This window comes from Triturus cristatus, chromosome 12, assembly GCF_964204655.1.
Source record: "Triturus cristatus chromosome 12, aTriCri1.1, whole genome shotgun sequence".
In the NCBI taxonomy this organism is placed as follows: domain Eukaryota; kingdom Metazoa; phylum Chordata; class Amphibia; order Caudata; family Salamandridae; genus Triturus; species Triturus cristatus.
Genome location: NC_140595.1, coordinates 756,188,332 through 756,209,907, shown reverse-complemented (window position 1 = coordinate 756,209,907; position 21,576 = coordinate 756,188,332). Strand labels below are relative to the sequence as shown.

At 48.8% G+C, this 21,576-nt stretch overlaps 1 protein-coding gene across 1 annotated transcript in view; it reads left to right on the top strand.

Annotated features, from left to right (window-relative positions):
- Positions 1 to 21,576, top strand: part of LOC146782717 (extracellular calcium-sensing receptor-like) — a 117,805-nt gene that overhangs the window by 16,028 nt on the left and 80,201 nt on the right. The window contains exon 3 of the mRNA XM_085637205.1: positions 2,862 to 3,692. Coding sequence (XP_085493331.1) covers positions 2,862 to 3,692 — 831 coding nt within the window. The remainder of the gene's footprint in view (positions 1 to 2,861; positions 3,693 to 21,576) is intronic.

Below are 21,576 nucleotides of genomic sequence, written 5' to 3'. Positions count from 1 at the left end.
GGTGTTTGCCAAGAACAAAAAACAACAACTCATCAAAATGTGGCTAAACAACATGAACTTGGACATAATCGAATTACAATTTCCTCCATCGCCAATCGATTCACACTGGACAATGACATCACACTCAAGGAGCACATCACCAAGAAAACCAATAAAGCCTGTGTTAGACCTGACAGCCTTGGCGTTGTTTTCCAACTAACATTTTGTCTTCAGACCGCCTGTTTCTGTTGACTTAATTTTTGCTGGTCTTTGGACTCTGCACAATTTAACACTGCTAACCAGTGCTAAAGTGATTGTGCTCTCTCCCTAAAACATGTTAGATTTTCTTATACGCAATTGGCATATTTAATTTACTTGTAAGTCCCTAGTAAAGTGGCACTACCTGTGCCCATGACCTGTAAATTAAATGATACTATTGGGACTGCATTACTGACAGTGCCACCCACTTAAGTAGCCCTTTAAACATGACTCACGCCACCTGCCACTAAAGCCTGTCTGTGTGCAGTTTTAAACTACCATTTCACCGGGCAAAATAAACTGCTCACTAGTCTCAAGCCTTCTTGTTTACTACACATAAGTCACTCCTAAGGTAGCTCCTGGGCAGCTCCATTTGTTTTTCACTATAACAAGGCTATGTCTCCCATAGAAAAACATTGGAATTACTGTATTACATTATATAAGTGTAATTTACAAATGGGAACAGGTAAGGTACACCCTCCATTCTTGGTGTCTCTGGAATTGCAATTTAAAACACTGTCCTATGGTAAAGACAGTTTTTAAAGTCCTATTATGAAAATGCCACTTTTAGAAAGCTGGCAGTTTCTTGCCTTAGCCATTTGGTGCCTCCAGCCTGTCTTTGGGTCACATGATAAGGTGTGGGTCGCAGTCGGGCTTTATACATTTCTCCTAGACAGCCACACACAATGGAGAACTTAGGTGTGACTGGATGAGCCATCACTGACAGGATCGGAGGGGGGAGCTTGTCCCAGCAACACTTACACTAGAATAGGCTGTGTCCTGTCACCACACAAAGGGCTGCATATCCACTGTAGTTAGTCTGGAGCCAGGGGTAGGAAGGCAGGGCACCTATGTGCTTCAAAGGTATGCCTCTAGAATCTTTTCCCCAATTTAAATGTACAAGTGGGTATATATACCGGACCTCAGACACCACCACTTCAGTACACGTCTAGACATGTGAATACTCTGCCAGGAAGAAGCACCACTGTTCTGCTACATGGTCTGCCACTCTGCTGGACAGATTTTCTGATGGAACTGCTGTCCTGCTCTGCTGATATGATGCCCTCTTACCCAGGTGAAAGGAACTGGACCTGCATCTCTTCAACCCAGAACCCAGAGTTACTCCAAAGGCTAGTTGTCTGGCCTCTTGATCCGAAGCCTCAAGATCATAACAGGCTTCCAGCAATCTTGCATCTTCACCTGGAACCTGCCATCTGTGAGTCTACCCTGCCAAATGGTGCAACCCAGTTCAGGACCCTTGGAAATGGGCTTATCATGGTTTGTCAGCCTCTGTCGAACCTGTGGAACCCGGTATTTGTAAAGCACAAACTAATCACCCCAAAGGGTCTCAAGGTCTGATGCATCTCCTCTGCTGTGCAGCACAACCCAGAGCAGAACCGGTGCATCTCTTTTGCTATGTGGATTGGACCGATCACAAAGACCTGCATTGCCGTCATAGCTCCCATCGCCTTGAGAACCACTGCTACAGGATGCATACTTGTAGCAGGCCATGGCTTATCTCATTGACTGCAGCCTCGATGACAATAACGGACTCCACATCCCAGCCTCGTTGCTCCTCGGCACCACCACATCACCCCAACTGCATGCCACAACCTCAATGCGGGACTTTGCACTTTAAGCCCTATTGTCAAAATCCTTGATGACGACACAGACCCTAATATCGCAGCCTGGCTGCATCTCGTAACTGATACATTGCTTCGGATGTGCAACACATCTTCAACATAAATCCTTGCAAAGCTCCTCAAACCAGGATTTAAGGTACTGTGTTCAGTGGGCCTAACTTGGCCCCGTTATCTGGCACATGCTCCATCATAGTTGGCCTGAACTTGGTATTTTGTTCCGGTCCAGCGCAACCAGATGCCCACAGTTGTCACTTTGTGCTTTTAGGCGCTACTTTCACTAAAATCTTTTAGAATGAATTACTCCGGTTCTACTGATTGGATGTTTGGCATTTTTGTCTAGTTTTATTTATAAAATCTTGCTCTATTTTTCTAACTTGGTATGTGATCCTTTGTGTTTGGTGTTTTTCATTTTATTACTGTTAAAATTAATACACAAATACTTTACAAATTGCCTCTAAGTTAAGCCTGACTGCTCTGTGCCAAGCTACTAGCGGGCTGAGCACAGGTTAATTTGGGGGTGTATTGTGCCCCGCCCTGACTAGTATTATGGTTGCTGCTAGACCACGGCTCACACCCCAGTCAACCAACAATCCAATTTCTCACAGCCTGATACTATCTTTCTCTATTAATGAAAGTCCAATCGGGATGGAAGAGAACATGGCTTGGTGAGCCAGTATTAGTGTTTCCAAAACTGAAAAAAAATACAGAATTTAGCCAGAAAGTATTTAAATACATCTTTAATAAATTATCTGTTTTTCAGGATTGCTTGATTCACTGGCCAATAAGGAGTCCTCCATAGTAAACCAAGAAGAGCACATACAGGGCACAGTGGCCAACGGAATTGCACTATTTATATTTCATAAGACATGTCACAAATGTAGCTCTCACTTGGTGAACACAATTTGATGTTTTCTATGAAACAAATCAATATCAATTTTGAGGAGGTTTTACATAAATTGATTTTGTTGTCTTTCAATACAGGTCAGTTATTTCTCAACTAGCCCACTCCTGAGTGACCGGAACCAATTCCCTTCTTTTTTCCGTACAATTCCCAGTGATGACTTCCAATCACGTGGAGTGGCCCAGCTAGTGATACACTTTGGATGGACATGGGTGGGTCTTCTATCATTGGACAATGAATATGGCCAACAGGGAATCCAAATAGTGCAGCAAGAGCTACTCGAAGCGGGCGTGTGCATTGCCTTCTCTGAGAAAATTCTCCCCAATGTTGCTCACCGTAATGCACTTCCCATCATCCAAGTGATCAAGCAGTCTTCTGCAACCGTTATTGTTGTATTTTCAAATGAAGCCCATGTTGTCCCTCTTATGGATGAGATGTTGAGACAGAATGTGACAGGAAAGACCTGGGTTGCAACTGAGGCTTGGACAACATCTGCTATTCTGTCCATGAAGAAGTACAAAGGCATCCTGACTGGTACAATTGGTTTTGCAATCCATAGTGGAGAGATGCCAGGGTTTGAAAAGCATCTTAATAGCATTGACCCATTAAAGTCTCCTGAAGATGCATTAATTACTGTGTTTTGGGAAGAAGCCTTTGGCTGCAAGTGGGTGGACAAAACTAGCAATTTTCTTTTGTGGGACAACACAACACAACTGTGCACAGGAGCTGAGAAGCTGGAGAGTCTGAGAATCAGCTACAATGATGTCACTACTTTAAGGGCACCCTACACTGCCTACAGTTCAGTTTATGCTGTTGCTATGGCCCTTAGTGATCTTCAGTCTTGTCAGAGTGGCAGAGGCCCCTTCCATCAAGGGTCCTGTACTGACATCTTGGATTTCCAGCCCTGGCAAGTAGGCATGACTGTACTATCGATTTACTAATGTCGCAATATTATGAATATTTATGAGTAGGGTACAGTTAAAGAAAATTGATTGAATGAGAACGTTCCTTTTCTAAAATCGTAGTCTTTATTTAGTGATAGCTCTAAAGAAACAATTAAAATAGCCAATATGAAACAATCTAGCAAATACAAATTTTCTCATTAAATCGATTTTGTCACCTACAAATGGCATCTAGTTCCATTCGTTATCCATTAGCGCCTCACACAGAGTCAAACATGAATGTCATGCAGACTATGTCCAATTCAACCTCTCTTAGCACACATCCAGTGGTAAAAGAGAACAGTATGGGCCTGGATGCTGCAGGCACTCCATCAACTATTTCTCAGTTTACCTGGAGCTCCCCTGGCAAACACTATCCTGATGATAGAAGAAACTCTACCCGAGGATGCCTATGTTTGGGTGTAACATTTCCTGTAAGAATAGAAAGCTTTTGCATAAGCACTAAACTCTACATTGAGCCCTAAGTCAGCATACAGACATTCTGAGACAGTGGTATGCCTCCATAAGCAAACGGTAGGTGTGGAACATCATATAGATCAGGGGAGAAAAGGTGTGATTTGCGATGGAGAGAAAACCACGTTATTTGCTTGACCTCCGCTTGATATTTTAGTGGATCTAATAGACAGCATAAACAAACACACAACCGACTAAGACAGAGGGTTTAGTCCTGTCACAAGAGATACTTAACCAAGTTCAGTAAGCTAAAAGTTGAAGTGTTTGTTGAAGAGGAGGAGTTTCAGGTCTCTTTTGAAGCAAGGGAAGGAGAGGTTAATCGTATATCGCAATGTAGAGAGAGTTCCATATGATCGGTGCATTTTCAGAAAAGAAGCGAGTCTTGGTTGAAGTATAGTTTGGGAGGTAGGAGCAAAAGTGTGTTGGAGCTTCTCAAAGATCTAGTACTTCCAGCTTTCGTAAGCTTGTTGTCTAAGTAGTTGGGGGTATGTGAGTGAAGAGCTTTGTGGGTGATGCAGGCAGTCTTGTAATTACATCTTCCTTCGATGGAAAGCCAGTTTAGGATCTTGAGGGCAGGAGTGATGTGTTTAAACCGTTTAACATCTTTTATGAGGTGGGCTGCCATGTTTAGAAATTATTTAAGGGGGGCGATGTGAGTTTTCGGCATTCCTGTGAGGATGGCATTACCATAGTCCAGTTTGTAGAGGACAAGAGATTGCACAACAATCTTGAAATCATCAGAGGGAATGAATGGTTTAATATTCTTGAGGTGTTTTAGTGTGTAAAGCACTCCTTTGGCTGATTTTTTAATGTGATCGTTCATTGACAGGTTGTAGTCCAGGAAGAAGCCAAGGGACTTTGCGGAGTTGGATAGCGTCAGAGAACAATTCACTATGTTCAGGTCACTGAACCATTAGTGGATTGGTAGGTGGTTGCTTTTGGGGAGAATGGAATTATTTCTGTTTTGTTGGGGTTTAGCTTTAAGTGGTTAGAGTCAAACCAAGATTGTATCTTGCTCAGTGTGGTGTTAAGATGTCATATGTCACTTTGTGATTTGATTTTGTAATGGAGTTGAGTGTCATCAGCATAAAGGTGATATTTGACCCTTGCCTGCTTCAGGATGAACATAAGGGGTTCAATGATGAGATTTAAAAGGGAAGGGAAGAGAATTGAGCCCTGTGGTATGCCAAGAGTGGCACGTGTGGGTTTCGATAGACATGAGTTGATTTTGATTTGTTGCGATTGGTGTTGTAGGTAAGATTGTAGGTAAGATGTGAACCATTTTAAGATAGTGCCATTGATACCAAAGTGAAACTTCAGTGATTCAAGCAGGCCTGGGTGATTAATGGTATCAAAAGCTACATATAAGTCAAGTAGGATAAGAAGGCATGCGTCGCCATTGTCTAAGGATCTGTGGATGTCATCTGAGATACTGAGCATGGCAGTTTCAGTGCTACAGCGTTTCCTGAACCCAGATTGGAAGGTGTGAAGGAGGAATATTCTTATATGATGTGACCCACAGTTTTACAAATGCATGTGCTGGACTGATGAAAGTCTTGTAGTAAGATATTGTATTGAGGGATCTTTGTTTTATGGAATGTGCATCACATTGTTAGGATTGTTGTAAATACAGGTGTAGCCCTGGGACAGATTTGTGGAAACACAAGTACAACTGTTTTAAGATAGGTGGTGCGCTGATGCAGGTTTTGACGTAACACAGCTATTCACTGAGCCAGGGTTGTAGCACCAGAAGTCATGTGGTTATTTACCTCTGTTAGTAACACAGCTATTCACTTAGTCACGATTGTAGTACATGTCATGCAGTAATACACCTCTGTTAGTAACACAGATATTCAATTAGTCAGGGTTGTAGCACCAGATGTCAAGCAGTAATGCACCTCTGTTAGTAACATAGATATTCACTTAGTCACAGCTATTCATTGTACCAAGGTTGTAGTATCAGATGTCATGCCGTATTACACCTTTGTTAGTAACACAGCTATCCATTGAGTAAAGGTTCTAGAGGTATATCAGGGCAAAATAGTTGCCCTGATTCTACTCGATATTTCTGCAGCGTTTGACACTGTTTCACACTTGATAAATAAATTCCATGAGGCAGGGCTTCATTCCTTGATCCTATGTTGGTTTGGGTCATTCTTGAATAAAAGGACCCAGTCATCCGCTGAATACAGTTGGATCTTCTCCTCTCAGCTCCAAGTGCAGGGTACCGCAGGGCTCTTCTTTGAGCTCTATTCTTTTTAATGTGTACGTCGCTCTCTTTGCCATGCTGGTTTTGAAAAGTGGGGTTTACAGATAAATTCATATGCTGCCAACACTCAATTAGTTATCTCTATAGGAGAGAAATTTGAAGAGGCTCGACAAAAATCTTTCCATTTGCATCGCTAAGGTCGCCAGCTGGAGGAGAACACACTGTCTAAAACTAAATGTGGAAAAATCAGAAATGTTTATTTGGAGGGGCCCACCTGATCTGAGACTCCTCATGGTTGCTGGTATCACTGGTAACCAATCCTATGCCAAACACTGTTGCAAAAAATCTGAGTGTCCTTATTGGTGAGTCCTTGAGCATGCAGGAGCAAGTCATTGCCACAAGATTCAAATGTTATAGCCTGCTCAAACATCTTAAGAACCGCTTCTATAGGACCCTGTAAACTGCCACAGGACCGTAGTTCAAGCCCTTTAGTCAGTAGATTGGTCTACGGCAACACACTATAACTAGGGATGGCCAACCACTTGTTCACACACTTGCAGATGATTCAAAGTATGGCTGCAAAGCTCATATGCAAAAAGGACAGTTACAGCTCAACCCCGGAATGCTTAAAAACACTGCACTTAGATAATCATCCAGAAAAGGGCAAAATTCAAACTTCTTTGCCATGCACATAGGGCTCTATATAACTCTGGCCCTGTGGCTGTTCGTAACAAAATGGAGTTCTACCTACCTTCAAGAAGTCTGAGATACATTAACTTAGCCTTAGCCAAACACATACAGATCAAAAAAGTTATTGCTAGAGGCCGATCCTTTAGCCATCTTGCTGCAGCCCATTGGAATGTGTTACCCCTGGACCTACACCGCACAGACGACTGCCTCAGCTTTAGAAAAAAGCTCAGGACCTGGCTTTTCCCTGAATAACTGCTGTTGCATCTTTGGTCTTTCCAGACAGGGATTTAGCAATCCACTTATGGCAGGTAGAGCATTGTGAAATCCCCTTATTCATGACTGTTCCTGCGCTATAAATACTGCTAAATAAATAAATAAATAGAACCCGATGATATGCAGTAATACACCTCTGTTAGTAACACAATTATTCATGGAGTCAGGGTTGTAGTAGCAGATGTCATGCAGTAATACACCTCTGTTAGAAGTTAGAAGTGTAGCTATACATTGAGTCACTGTTGTAGAGCTAGATGTCATGAGGTAATACACCTCTGTTAGTAACACGGCTATCCATTGAGTCAGGGTTGTAGTACCAGATGTAATGCAGTAATACCCATCTATTAGTAACACAGTTATTCACTTAGTCAGGGTGTAGTACCAGATGTCATGCAGTAATGCACCTCTGTTAGCAAACAGTTATTTCCTTGTGCTATGACCATGGCAGCACAGGTGTTTCACGGAGTCTTGCTGCAAACACATCAGTGTTATATTCCAAGGGAGTTGTTATATGCTTGTTGTACTGAGACATTAGCTGTAGTAATAAAGGTTTGCTAGACATGTTTCAAGTGAAGCAGGTATTGCACTACCCAGTGAACTCAGCCTGCACTGATCTGACAAAAGTATGCATTAGAAACTTCCAAAAAGGTCTTAAACACAAATTTCAAACTAACTTTGAAACAGTACTCTCAACAGAGAGAATATCCAAGATCCTATGTCACATTCTGTCAGAGAGTCATGGTGATGCTTTATCACTTGGTGAAAATAGAGACAAGCCACAGTGGTTTTGAGAGTGGTATGCATTGGCCATTCCCTAGATAAAGACAGTGATCCCAACACACCAGACTATTTAGCTTGGAACTTGCAACAGGCAGGTAAGTATTGCATGAGATGGAACCTTTTCTAAGACAGTGAATCTACCCAAGACTACATATAGAAAGAAGCGGACACAATCCAAGATGGTATTTTAAACAGCAGCAAGGTACAAATGCTAACATGGTTGGATTGTAGCTGAAAAAGACAAAGATAAAGGAACTGATGTCTTTGCATATTGGATAGTGAGCTTACCTAGTTCATTGCAGTGCTGCTGCCTTGCTTTTTTGATTTTCTTCATTCAGGACTGACTTATTCTGTGACATATGGATGTCTTGCTAGGTGTTCAAAGTTTGTTTTTCAGTATGGTTGCCAGGTTTGCGTGAGTCAGAGTCAACTCTATGGTGATCATGTGTATCATTTCTAGAAGTTCACAAAATTAAAATCTCATGCATCAACTCAGAAACGCTTGAGAGAATGGATTGGTGGGAGAAATCTATTTAAAGATACTAAGGGCCTGATTCATAAAGGTAAACTTTCTCTTTTGTGTAAATTTAGAATTGTTTGCTATTCACAGAGGGAATTATGAGTAGTAGCTGTACCAGTGCTGAGTCTGGACACATTAAAAAAGATGTATTTTATGTGAAACCATAGACAGAGCAGTTTGTGAAAGAGGGAAGTTACACAGTGGCTATGTGTCTTTGTGGAAGTGAGGAATACAGCGAATGTGAAAGTGTGACAGGCAAGTGATAGGAAAAAACAATGACCAGTGGAAGACAGAGGATATTACTGAGGGAGATACAGCTTGGAAAGGGTGGAATATACATGACAGATACAGAGTCAGATGATAAAATAAGAGATTAGAAGACATGTGAAATAGATAAAGGAGAGGATAAAGACAATCACAGATAGAAGGCAGCAGGGAGAGAAGAGAAAAGGGGAAGAGAGAATGGGTAAGTATGAAATTAGAGGCAGAATCAAGAAGCCAGGCAAAGCAAGGGAGATATTTACCTTGTCATTCTGAGGGAGTGAAGATGTTGCTCCACCTCTTCAGCACAGCTACAGACAGGGTGCAACTGTGAGGCTCACCTGGATTTACTGCAGGGAGGAGATTCATGGAATTGATGCTAGGTATCAACTTTCTTCACCCTCCTCCTTCACCCAACAAGGTCAAAGCAAAGGAGGGAAGGTGGGGAAGGAGGGAAAACAAAACAAGGAAAGGAAAAAAGGGTTGACTCCTCTCGATCGTCTGTTGGGCTGTCACCAAGACTCCTAAAGGGAAAGACACAAGGTAAGTAAGTTTCTAGTGTACAAGTAAATGGCTGTATTTATACACTCTACTTTGATAAAAAATACCTGTTAATTGAAGTACTAATCATGTGTGGGGGAACAGGCTCTCATGAGAAATGTAGGACACTGACAAGTATCTGAAAAAGTAATACAAACTATGGTGCCAATTTCGATCCTGGAGAAACCGGGTACGAACCGTCGGTCGGAGCGTTTTCCCCATCCGACTCATACCCGGGAAATAAACATTACAAACAAGGAAGTACGATTCCTACGGAAACACCATTTCCGTACGAATCGTAAAATACACCGACCGACGAAAATATACATACCAATGTGATCCGGGAATGCACCGACGTGACGTCGGGACGCATGCAGGCTGCGGTTCACGAACCAGGAAGTACGATCCGCACCGACGTCACCCCGCACGGATTATATTTCCCGGCTGCCAAAAACTGCCGGGAAACCAGGACGACGCGCACAAGGAGCACCTGTACGCGACGGACAGCCATGGACCCGAACCTATGTGTCATGCCAGCCCTCATAGCAGTCCACCTGCTCTACAGGCACCGACGCAGACGCCGCAGAAGGTCAGAAGGTCATAATAACACCCAGGGGCAAAGGGGGGGGCAGGGGCAGGACACATAATCCCCACACAAGTCACAAATCACACATGCCCTGGACATACCTGACCTGCAGGACCTGGTCACCTCGAGGGGGTGGGGGCGTGTCCAGCAACGCAAGCGTCCGCCACAACGGAAGTGGATGTTGATGCGAACCGGCAACACAACAATACCGGTACGTACCGTACCCAGGCCTTAAGAGCGTGGGTACGGGCCGTACCACGCCCACCACTACGTCACCCCGACAATGGCGGTATGGCCCGTACGCAAGTTCGAATGGCCTGGGTATGAGCCGTACCAGCATTGTTGGGGTGATGTGGGGGTACGCGTGGTACGACCCGTACCCACGCTCTGAAGGGCTGGGGATGGTGCGTACCCTGACGCCACCCCATTGGGGGTCTGCACCGTACCCAGGCCCTCAGAGCATTGGTACGGGTCATACCACGCGTACCCCCACATCACCCCAACAATGCTGGTACGGCCCGTACCCAGGCCATTCGAACGTGGGTATGGGCCGTACCGCCATTGTCGGGGTGACGTAGTGGTGGGCGTGGTACGGCACGTACCCACGCTCTTAAGGCCTGGGGACGGTACGTGCCCAGGCCTGCAAGCCGTGGGTACAGGAATGTATGGAGTGTACCCCCACCCGTGTATGAATGGAGCGAACCCCCACCCGTGTATGCATGCAGCGTACCAACCCCCACCCGTGTATGTACGGGCTGTACCCCCACCCCACCAGTGTATGTACGGAGCGTACACCCACCCGTGTATGAATGGAGCGTACCCCCACCCCACCAGTGCATGTACGGACCGTACCCCCACCCCACCAGTGTATGTATGGAGCGTACCCCCACCCGTGTATGAATGGAGCGTACCCCCACCCCACCAGTGTATGTACGGACCGTATCCCCACCCCACCAGTGTATGTACGGAGCATACCCCCACCCGTGTATGAATGGAGCGTACCCCCACCCCACCAGTGTATGTACGGACCGTACCCCCAACCCACCAGTGTATGTACGGAGCGTACCCCCACCCGTGTATGAATGGAGCGTACCCCCACCCCACCAGTGTATGTACGGACCGTACCCCCACCCCACCAGTGTATGTACGGAGCGTACCCCCACCCATGTATGAATGGAGCATACCCCCACCCCACCAGTGTATGTATGGACCGTACCCCCAACCCACCAGTCTATGTACAGAGCCTACCCCCACCCGTGTATGAATGGAGCGTACCCCCACCCCACCAGTGTATGTATGGACCGTACCCCCACCCCACCAGTGTATGTACGGAGCGTACCCACAGCCGTGTATGAATGGAGCGTACCCACACCCGTGTATGAATGGAGCGTACCCACACCCGTGTATGTCCCGACCGTACATGCCCAGACATAGGAGGGGTGGGTGCAGAGTCCTCCCAGCAGTGCCCAGACACAGGAGGGGTGGGTGCCTATCACTCCCAGCAGTGCCCAGACATAGGAGGGGTGGGTGCCTATCACTCCCAGCAGTGCCCAGACATAGGAGGGGTGTGTGCAGAGACCTCCAAGCAGTGCCCAGACACAGGAGCGGTGGGTGCAGAGTCCTCCCAGCAGTGCCCAGACACAGGATGGGTGGGTGCCTATCACTCCCAGCAGTGCCCAGACATAGGAGGGGTGGGTGCAGAGTCCTCCCAGCAGTGCCCAGACACAGGAGGGGTGGGTGCAGAGTCCTCCCAGCAGTGCCCAGACACAGGAGGGGTGGGTGCAGAGTCCTCCCAGCAGTGCCCAGACACAGGAGGGGTGGGTGCCTATCACTCCCAGCAGTGCCCAGACACAGGAGGGGTGGGTGCAGAGTCCTCCCAGCAGTGCCCAGACACAGGAGGGGTGGGTGCAGAGTCCTCCCAGCAGTGCCCAGACACAGGAGGGGTGGGTGCTTATCACTCCCAGCAGTGCCCAGACACAGGAGGGGTGGGTGCAGAGTCCTCCCAGCAGTGCCCAGCCACAGGAGGGGTGGGTGGCTATCACTCCCAGCAGTGCCCAGACACAGGAGGGGTGGGTGCCTATCACTCCCAGCAGTGCCCAGACATAGGAGGGGTGGGTGCAGAGTCCTCCCAGCAGTGCCCAGACACAGGAGGGGTGGGTGCAGAGTCCTCCCAGCAGTGCCCAGACACAGGAGGGGTGGGTGCAGAGTCCTCCCAGCAGTGCCCAGACACAGGAGGGGTGGGTGCCTATCACTCCCAGCAGTGCCCAGACACAGGAGGGGTGAGTGCCTATCACTCCCAGCAGTGCCCAGACATAGGAGGGGTGGGTGCAGAGTCCTCCCAGCAGTGCCCAGACACAGGAGGGGTGGGTGCAGAGTCCTCCCAGCAGTGCCCAGACATAGGAGGGGTGGGTGCCTATCACTCCCAGCAGTGCCCAGACATAGGAGGGGTGTGTGCAGAGTCCTCCCAGCAGTGCCCAGACACAGGAGGGGTGGGTGCAGAGTCCTCCCAGCAGTGCCCAGACACAGGAGGGGTGGGTGCAGAGTCCTCCCAGCAGTGCCCAGACACAGGAGGGGTGGGTGCCTATCACTCCCAGCAGTGCCCAGACACAGGAGGGGTGGGTGCCTATCACTCCCAGCAATGCCCAGACATAGGTGGGGTGGGTGCAGAGTCCTCCCAGCAGTGCCCAGACACAGGAGGGGTGGCTGCAGAGTCCTCCCAGCAGTGCCCAGACATAGGAGGGGTGGGTGCCTATCACTCCCAGCAGTGCCCAGACATAGGAGGGGTGTGTGCAGAGTCCTCCCAGCTGTGCCCAGACACAGGAGGGGTGGGTGCAGAGTCCTCCCAGCAGTGCCCAGACACAGGAGGGGTGGGTGCAGAGTCCTCCCAGCAGTGCCCAGACATAGGAGGGGTGTGTGCAGAGTCCCCCAGCTGTGCCCATGGAAAGAAAGGGGTTGAGTACACACACATACAATGCCCACAATTGTCAGACAGGTGCTCAAAGACCCAGCAGAACACGAAACACATGTGTGCGAGGCTGGGAGTACACACATGCATACTGCGGAAAAGGGAACATGTACACATGAAGTCCTGTCAATATACTCCACTCACAAGTACAGTGACCCCCAAGGATGACACAAATGATGCAGGTGGAGACCTTGGCCAGCATGCATGGCCAAAGTTGAAGGGGTCCGTCACACACCCAGCAAATGTAGACACAGCACTGCACAAATGTCTTCACAACACCCTGCAGGGAAGATGTCAGGGTCCACAGAGGAAGGTACACACCTTGGGACAATGTCACCATGCAGTAACAGCTAACATGAGCAAAGTTTGATAGCAAATACCGTGTGATGGCACACAGATAACAGGGTCCACCCCACGAACAGCACACTACAACATATCCCAGACACCTAACACATTATCACCACCCCAAATCATGGAGCACCACCACCAACAGCAATGCCAGAAAAGCAGTAGTGTGCCAAGGAAAATAAAATAGCTTTATTCAGCAATGTTCTAAAATGAATTGTACGAAGAGTTCAAAATGCACAAGTCCCATAGGGCAGTCCATAGTTCCAATCCAGGTGGGGGACACTTTGGGATGCGTGTCCCCTAGCTTGCCTGCACAGTTCAGACAACCTTGTCATCCACAGGGGGGGAGCATCATGTGGGGGGAAGGACCAGGCACCGCAGGGACAGGAGGGGCAAGGGTAGATGTTGTGGGTGCATGGACGGACGACTCCAACACAGGGGGTGGGGCAGCGCCAAAGGTGGATTCGAGCACGGCGCTGCACACTACTGCCAGGTCGCCCAGCGTCTCCCCTGCACCCGAAGGAACCACAGGCCCCAAGGAGGGGGGGGTCACAGGGATGGGTCGCAGTGCTACCCGGGGAGGGTGTGGACAGGGGGGGACTCAACCACCCTGACCGGGGACTCCTTTGACCGCTTGCGGGGTGGTGTCACTGTGGGGCACAGGGACAGAGCGGCCATGAAGGAGTCTTTGGTGGAATCCTGGCCAGGAGAGCTGAGGGGAGTGGATTTGGAGGGTGGTGGTCGTGAGGAATGTGGACTCCCACTCTGGCTGCGTGTCTTCCGTTTCCCCCCCGACCCAGTGGGTGTGCCTACTTCACCCTGTGTGTGCGTGCCAGGAGGTGTGCGCTTTGCCTTCCCTGGTGGTGTGGTGCCTGTGTCTGGTGGTGTGCGTGCATGGCTACGTCTGAGTGTGCTGTGGACAGGCTTGGGCGTTGGAAGTGTGGATGCTGCAGGGGTAGGGGGGGACGTAGCGCTGCAGGAGACCCAATGCTGCAGTCAGTGTCGAGTCTATGGACCTCAGCAAGTTGCGTTGGTCAGACTGCGCAGCTGAAATGCCCTCCATGTATGCCTCCATCTGGTTGATCACTTGGCTGTGGCCATGGAGGACATTAAGCATCGCAGTCTGACCAACCTGCAACTGCCGCAGGATGTCCACAGACTCGGCATTGGTGGCAGCAGTGGAGACAGGGGCAGGGGGTGCGGTGCCTGGCAAGAAGGAGACACGTGCTGACCTAGCACGGCGGGAAGGGACACGAGCAAGTGGGAGGCCGGTGAGCGGAATGGAGGGGGCGGGTAGCGATGGAGTGCTGGTATCAGCTGTGGGAGCATCCTCCGCCCCCTCGGAGTGCTCATCCTCGGAACCGTCTGCGTCATAGTCGGTGGTGGTTTGACTGGACAGGTCCTCCTCTGCACTCCCGTCGGCCTCTGTGCCACTCGATGTGCCAGACAACTCTGCACTGCTGGCACTGGTGCTCGCTCCCTCCTCACGGTCCGTGCCAGTGTCTCCCTCGTAGTCCCCCGACGATGCTGTGGGCAAGGTGAAGAGACAGGAGAAATCAGACACCTGTATACTTATGTCACATGAGTCAACTCCACATAGGTCACAGTGCATAGCCTGAAAAGCTACAAGAGTAACATTTACAATACAAGGTACATATGTAGTCCCTGCAACACACAGTTTGTTGACCCACCATGCCACTGTTAAAATATGGAGAGCATGACACAATAGCAAATAACTTGATATCAAATTGTACAGAGGAGCCATGCTCTGGGGACAATCTAGCACAGCATCAGCGACACACAGCGTAGCCAAGAAAGGGATGAGCAGGAACCATGTCTAGCAACTCTTGGGACATGCTGCAAAGGTAATACAGTAAACCATGGCCAACATGACTGGGGCACTGCACCTTGAGTGTTTGGCCACACAAACATCACACACTGGCCAGACCGAGCAAGGAGACTTCAGGTTTGGACATGTAGGCCTTGCCTGCACCAACCCCCCCCTACCTGAGACAATGTGATTGAGACAGAGAAAGTACTTACACCTCTTAGCCTGGGATGAAAACACATGGCCTGCAATTAATCCTGATCGCACACAAACTACCCCTGGTGCGCCTGTCCACACATATCACTGACAAACAACCATCATCAGATAGTTGTACCAAGACACACAGGCACTGGCCCCTGTGAGTATGCACCAGCTAATTTAGGTCACCCTGTACAGTGGACACATGTAGCACAGTATACGTGAATTCTAATGAGGCCATGGTACTATGACACAGGGCCCAAACTATGCTGAAGACACAGAGAATGACCACATTGTCTGATGACACACATGATACCTAGGTAAAGGTGCACCAGGGGACTGTAGTGGCCACACTACTCCATGGCCCTGGATGGATATGACTGGAACACAAGCCACCATCCCTGCACTATGTACATCTCACACTCAAGCACATCATGTCAGAGGGCACAACATTCGACATGCAGGCAGTAAGGCAGTACACATGAAACACATACTCCCATTTCGGGACTCAGCATCAGTGCCAACTAACATGGACCCCACAATGACTGAACTGGCCAGGGCACAGGCAACGTGCAAAAACCTGTTACACACCACCCCCACACATGATGCTGCAAGCATTGGGCACTTGGAGTTACTGCCAGCCTAGATGACCTTGTGCAAGAGTGACTACACACAGACCAGGGAACACATGACAAGGAGGGGAAGGGAGGAAGAACAGCACCGCTTTACTTTGGGGAACAGGATATGCACTGCACATTTAAACCCTGGCAGTGTATCCATGCAACTGCGCACTTCCAAAAGCTGGTGACACACAACAAACACACATGTACCTACCCCCTTCCTGCTTCTCCGCTAGGCGCCTATCCAGATCAGGGAAGACCACCGCCAGCACACGCTTATAGATGTGGGTCAGATGGCGCCGCCCACGGTTTTTGTGGCTCTCAGGTGAGTCCCCCAGCAGGAACCGTGCGATCCTCGGCGTCCAGCAGCGGATGTCCTGCCAGCATTTCCTCACCTGGGCTAGGCGCCGCTTCCGACCCTCCGTCCTCCTCACGGCACTGACGGCTTGCTTCCAGATCTCCCCCTTGGCACAGACGCCTACCTGTGGGGATGCAAAAGTGACAATACATCAATCCACCTTATCAATGATACAGAGACACACATATTACAAATCATGCATGTTTGAACTGGCCACAGTATGCAGCCAACTCATTGCACCTTTGTCATAGTGACATCATCCTCCTGGGAATGGGCAAATGCAGTAGGTGCCATTGAAAGCACACAGGTGGCATGAGGGGTGCAACACAATCAATGATGCAGGCTCACACTCTGCATCCCAAGCTACAACAGGAATCTGAACAGTACCCCTAAGCAGTCACATGCCCCAGCCCACTTACGCCACCTCAGCAGAGTACACAGACACACACAGGCACTGAACAATCACCTGGCATTGGCAACTGCCGCTACAAACCTCACTCTGCACATGTGCCACTAGACTGGGGGTGTCACAGATGTGGGGCTGTCTCAGCACGGCAGACATCCAGCACAGCTCCCTGCTCACATCAGATGGCCAGGGTGTATCCATCCCACATGCAGCTGGGGTGCAACACTCCACATATGCACACACCCACATGACAGGGGACTCACACACACACACCAATGTCCAGGGGATGAACACATCATTTGGACACTCTCACCACAGGTACACAGAACAGACACACATCTGTGGGTCCTGGCACCTGTCACCCTGGGGGGAGCACAGACTCACATCAGGACTGTAGGAACAACATTTCCAGGAGGATTAGGCAGTCCGAAAGCGGCATGCACCATGCAGTGATCGTCACAGTAAGCACCATGCTAGTGCGTTGTGCACACAGGAACTACAGCATGCTCTGCATGGGAGACATGAGCCCTTCCCCCTCCTGGGAACCACTATGAAGAACCCTGCATGTCTGTCACACCTGGACACAATGCCAGAAGTCACATTTAAAACGAGGGGCACAGTTTAAGCTAGTGGGGTCTGCACTCACCTGCTCCCCTGGTCGACCATACAGCATGGTGTACTGTGGGAGGATCACCTCCACCAACGCAATGTTCTCCTCCATGGTGAATGGCTGGGCCCTCTCCACAGACCTGGACATGGTGCCAGAGGAATGACAAGCAGCAGCAGTGTTGTGTAATGAAGGGATGTGCAGGCAAGTGCTCTCTCAAGGGACCTGGCTGCCTTATATCTTCCTTGCTGGCCTGTTTCATTTACAGGAGTACAGAGTGATTGGCTCAGTTAAATTTGCATCCCACGTGTCCTCCAATCAATTTAAAACTATCCCAGTGACAGGCTATGCATGGTTTTAAAATTGAGCATGATGTAATGTCAACAACCATATTGCAACAAAGTAAATTGTCTCCAACCGACTTCTGCTGGCCACATGATGCAAAATTCAAACCTGAAACTCGGTCTCCATGACAACCAGCATGCATTTTGGCCCCTATACTTGTCCCTCATGTGTCCCCTATGGCAATCCTATGTCACAACACAGGTACGGTGCGTCCCACAGCCCTAGGGCACCCCAAAAGCATTGCAACGGACCGTACACACGCGTGTACGGTCCCCATCACTATGGTGGTGCTGGCGTACGTGTACGCCATAGTAGTCCGGACCGTACACACGCGTGTACGGTCCCTATCACTATGGTGGTGCTGGCGTACGTGTACGCCATAGTAGTCCGGACCGTACACACGCGTGTACGGTCCCCATCACTATGGTGGTGCTGGCATACGTGTACGCCATAGTAGTCCAGATCGTACACACGCGTGTACGGTCCCTATCACTATGGTGGTGCTGGCGTACGTGTACGCCATAGTAGTCCGGACCGTACACACGTGTGTACGGTCCCTATCACTATGGTGGTGCTGGCGTATGTGTACGCCATAGTAGTCCGGACCGTACACACGCGTGTACGGTCCCTATCACTATGGTGTTGCTGGCGTACGTGTACGCCATAGTAGTCCGGACCGTACACACGCATGTACGTTCCGGACTACTATGGCGTACACGTACGCCAGCACCACCATAGTGATAGGGACCGTACACTGCGTGTGTACGGTCCGGACTACTATGGCGTACACGTACGCCAGCACCACCATAGTGATAGGGACCCCACACACGCCCTCAGAGCGTATGTAAGGTGGGATTCACACCTGACAGTGGTGACAGGCGGCAAACAGGAATGAATTGAGCTGTCATACATGGCCAGGGCTGGACATCAAGGCATCGTCTGTGCAGTACTACCTGTGTCGGGCACAGGTGGGTCCGGCTGTGATGTGGCACCATACTCCTGAGGTGTGAAGCTAATCACAGTATGATGGGCTGTGTACACATGTCATGTGTGATGGTGCCCTATTTGCCACACATCCCCTTCACTCCTTTGACATGTGTGCATGTAGTACTGACTTGGTGGGCCATGCGTCACTGGCATGGCACAGTCACCGACACCCGCAAATGTCCCCTGATGCCAGGTACACGGAATTTTACCCCTGACAAGTGAATACCCGCGTTGCACGCTGTAGCTATGTCATGTGTGTGTCATGTCTTCCCATAGGTTTGCTATAGGTGTTTGGTCAAATGCATCTGCTGTTGCTGCAACCAACATGTGTCTCTGTGTAGATGGGCATGGCACACTGTTACACACACCAGCACACATGTGTAATCCGACGTAAGGTGTGTATGTATGCATCGACACAGAGTTTCAAAACAAGGACATATCTGCATACTCTCAATGTATGTGTGATCAGTCTTGACATGCAATCCTTCATGGCAAGGTGTGTGGTCTGTCCTTTTTCTATGACATGTCACCTGTGCCTCTAGTGTTCCGCAACCTGTCTGTACAATAAACATCCTTCTGCTGCACATATTTGGATGTCTGTAACTCCTGTAATGCGTCTGCCTGCTCACTTACACTGGCCCACAGTTAGTTTCATGGCATGGCATAATGAGGTTGAGAATCAACGTTTGTAGCTGGCTCTTGGTAGTAGTGTCACATATCAACCAAAAGGAGGGAAAGGAGGGCTTTAAATAATAATAATCAGTCTTATTATTATCACAGGTCCAGCATACATGCCCATGGATACGTGAAAACAAAAGGTATGCAGTTCCTAGAGTGAATGCAAGGTGTGACAGAATAACTAAGGGGTACCAAGGTGGTGACAGGGAACTGAAGTGAAGAACAGGAGTTAGGGTAACTCCTTATTTGGAAAAGAAGACCCTCACACACCCAACAAGCGGGTGTCTTGCTTCATCACCGGGTCTTTGCTCCTTATCGGGCCGGCAGGTGCAATGCCCGATCAGGCACCAAATAGGGCCTTCCTAGCGGAGATCTTTATTCCAACGCCGATGAGTGAGGTGTGTGTGGTGGGAGGAAAAAACATTTTTTATGAGGTAAGTGAGTGTAGGTGCAAATGAGGTAGAAAGTGAATAGATTAAAACAGGGGTAGGTGATCCACTAAATAATTTTAATACAGTGTGGTCACGATCCTGGTTAAAACAAAAATATATAATCCGCACATTAATCACCGTTAATTATGTGGGTGTATGTGCTGGAGAATTCAATAGGTCAACATGTTTCTTGCCTTTGCATATAATAAATGGCAATTCATCAGGACCGAGAAAAATATTGCGGCTACCTACACCTCTTTGGTGGTGCCCAACGTCTCTAGGAGATTACAATGGTGGGCACGCATACAGCACCCTAAAAAAGTGCGGTACCGTGGTTACAAAGCACACCTGCAGAGAAGGAAAATAACAACAAGTAAAAGGCATAAAAAGCAACAATATGATTGCAACAACAGGTGATTCAAGACAGTTGGTGGTGTCAAGACAACCGTGACATGCAAAGCTATTGAGCAATGTATGGAGGACTTGTAAAGAACTCAGGGCAAAGCAGAAAGAAGCACAACATCCAGTAATTAATACAGTAATTAATACCAGGAACAATAGGATTAAAGGAGAAAAGACACCTAGCGAACTCACCCTCCTGGGCAGTGCTGAATTCACGGCCAGGGTGAGTAAACACTAAATTTTAGTGTCCTGTATTGAGGGAAACAAAGGGGATACCAGACAATAGCAATATATTAGTCAATGCATCCATAACAGTTGAATGCGGTTAGGAAAGCGGATTTCTAGCGCCTCTATTGTTTAACATGTAGCAGGAGGAGCGGCAACTGACTCTGTGTAAACGGCCACAACCCAGTGTAGAGGTGACCATTGCAACTTAGCTCAGAGGGAGCATGAGGCAATCAAGAAGTATTGCACCACATGTGAACGCCACCACGCGTCCACGAGCTCCAAAGGCCCCCCTCCCAAGTGCTAGGGGGAGGGGACAGGGGAATGCAATGAACCGGCGCAGACCGCGAGGCAAAAAGAAGAATAATCGGAACAGCGCGGTGCAGAATTAAAAGACATTGCCTGATTTCAGAGAGGCGCTATCAGGAGTAAAAAACGCTATCAGCATCGTGTCTCTGTACTCACGATTCCGTATTTAAGGAAACGCCGTCCACCTAGTATCTTCACCAGCCGCTGTAGACTAGTGTGTGTATATCCAGGTCCAGGTCAATCCTGTATAAAGCCACCCACCGGAAAGCGGGTGCAGCCGGAAGTAAGCGTCCTAACGTGAGAAACGCTAGGGCGCTAAATGGCCGGAAGTGAGGAGCGCGCTACTCGTTGTCATGGCAGCAAGGGTACGAACAGGCAAGCCAAAAACAGTGATTGTAACAGCGCGCAAGATCACACTAACATAGCGATGTTGCTAGAAGGGCACTCTGGTATCGACAGGGAGTGAGATCCAACGGGGTCGAGGTGGAAGACCAAAAGCAAAATGCTGCAATATCACGAGAAAACTGGGGAGTACAAAATAGAAGTTAACCCCAGATAACACTCATAGATAATAGCAGGCATGGCCATTACTTAGGAGTTGCACACAGTGGGTACGGCAACTAGAGGAGTGTCAAAGTGTGTAAAAGACTGTCATGATGAATTCAAGTCAGCATACTCCAAGGAATTTCCTCGTTGAGGCCAGTAGTATCAGCAGCCAATCTCAAGACCCACCGCTGTTCAAGTCTAAAGAGGGTTCTTTTCGACATGTGGGGATGTGCTTCAAGGACAATCCATTGGAAGGAGTTAGGGGCGT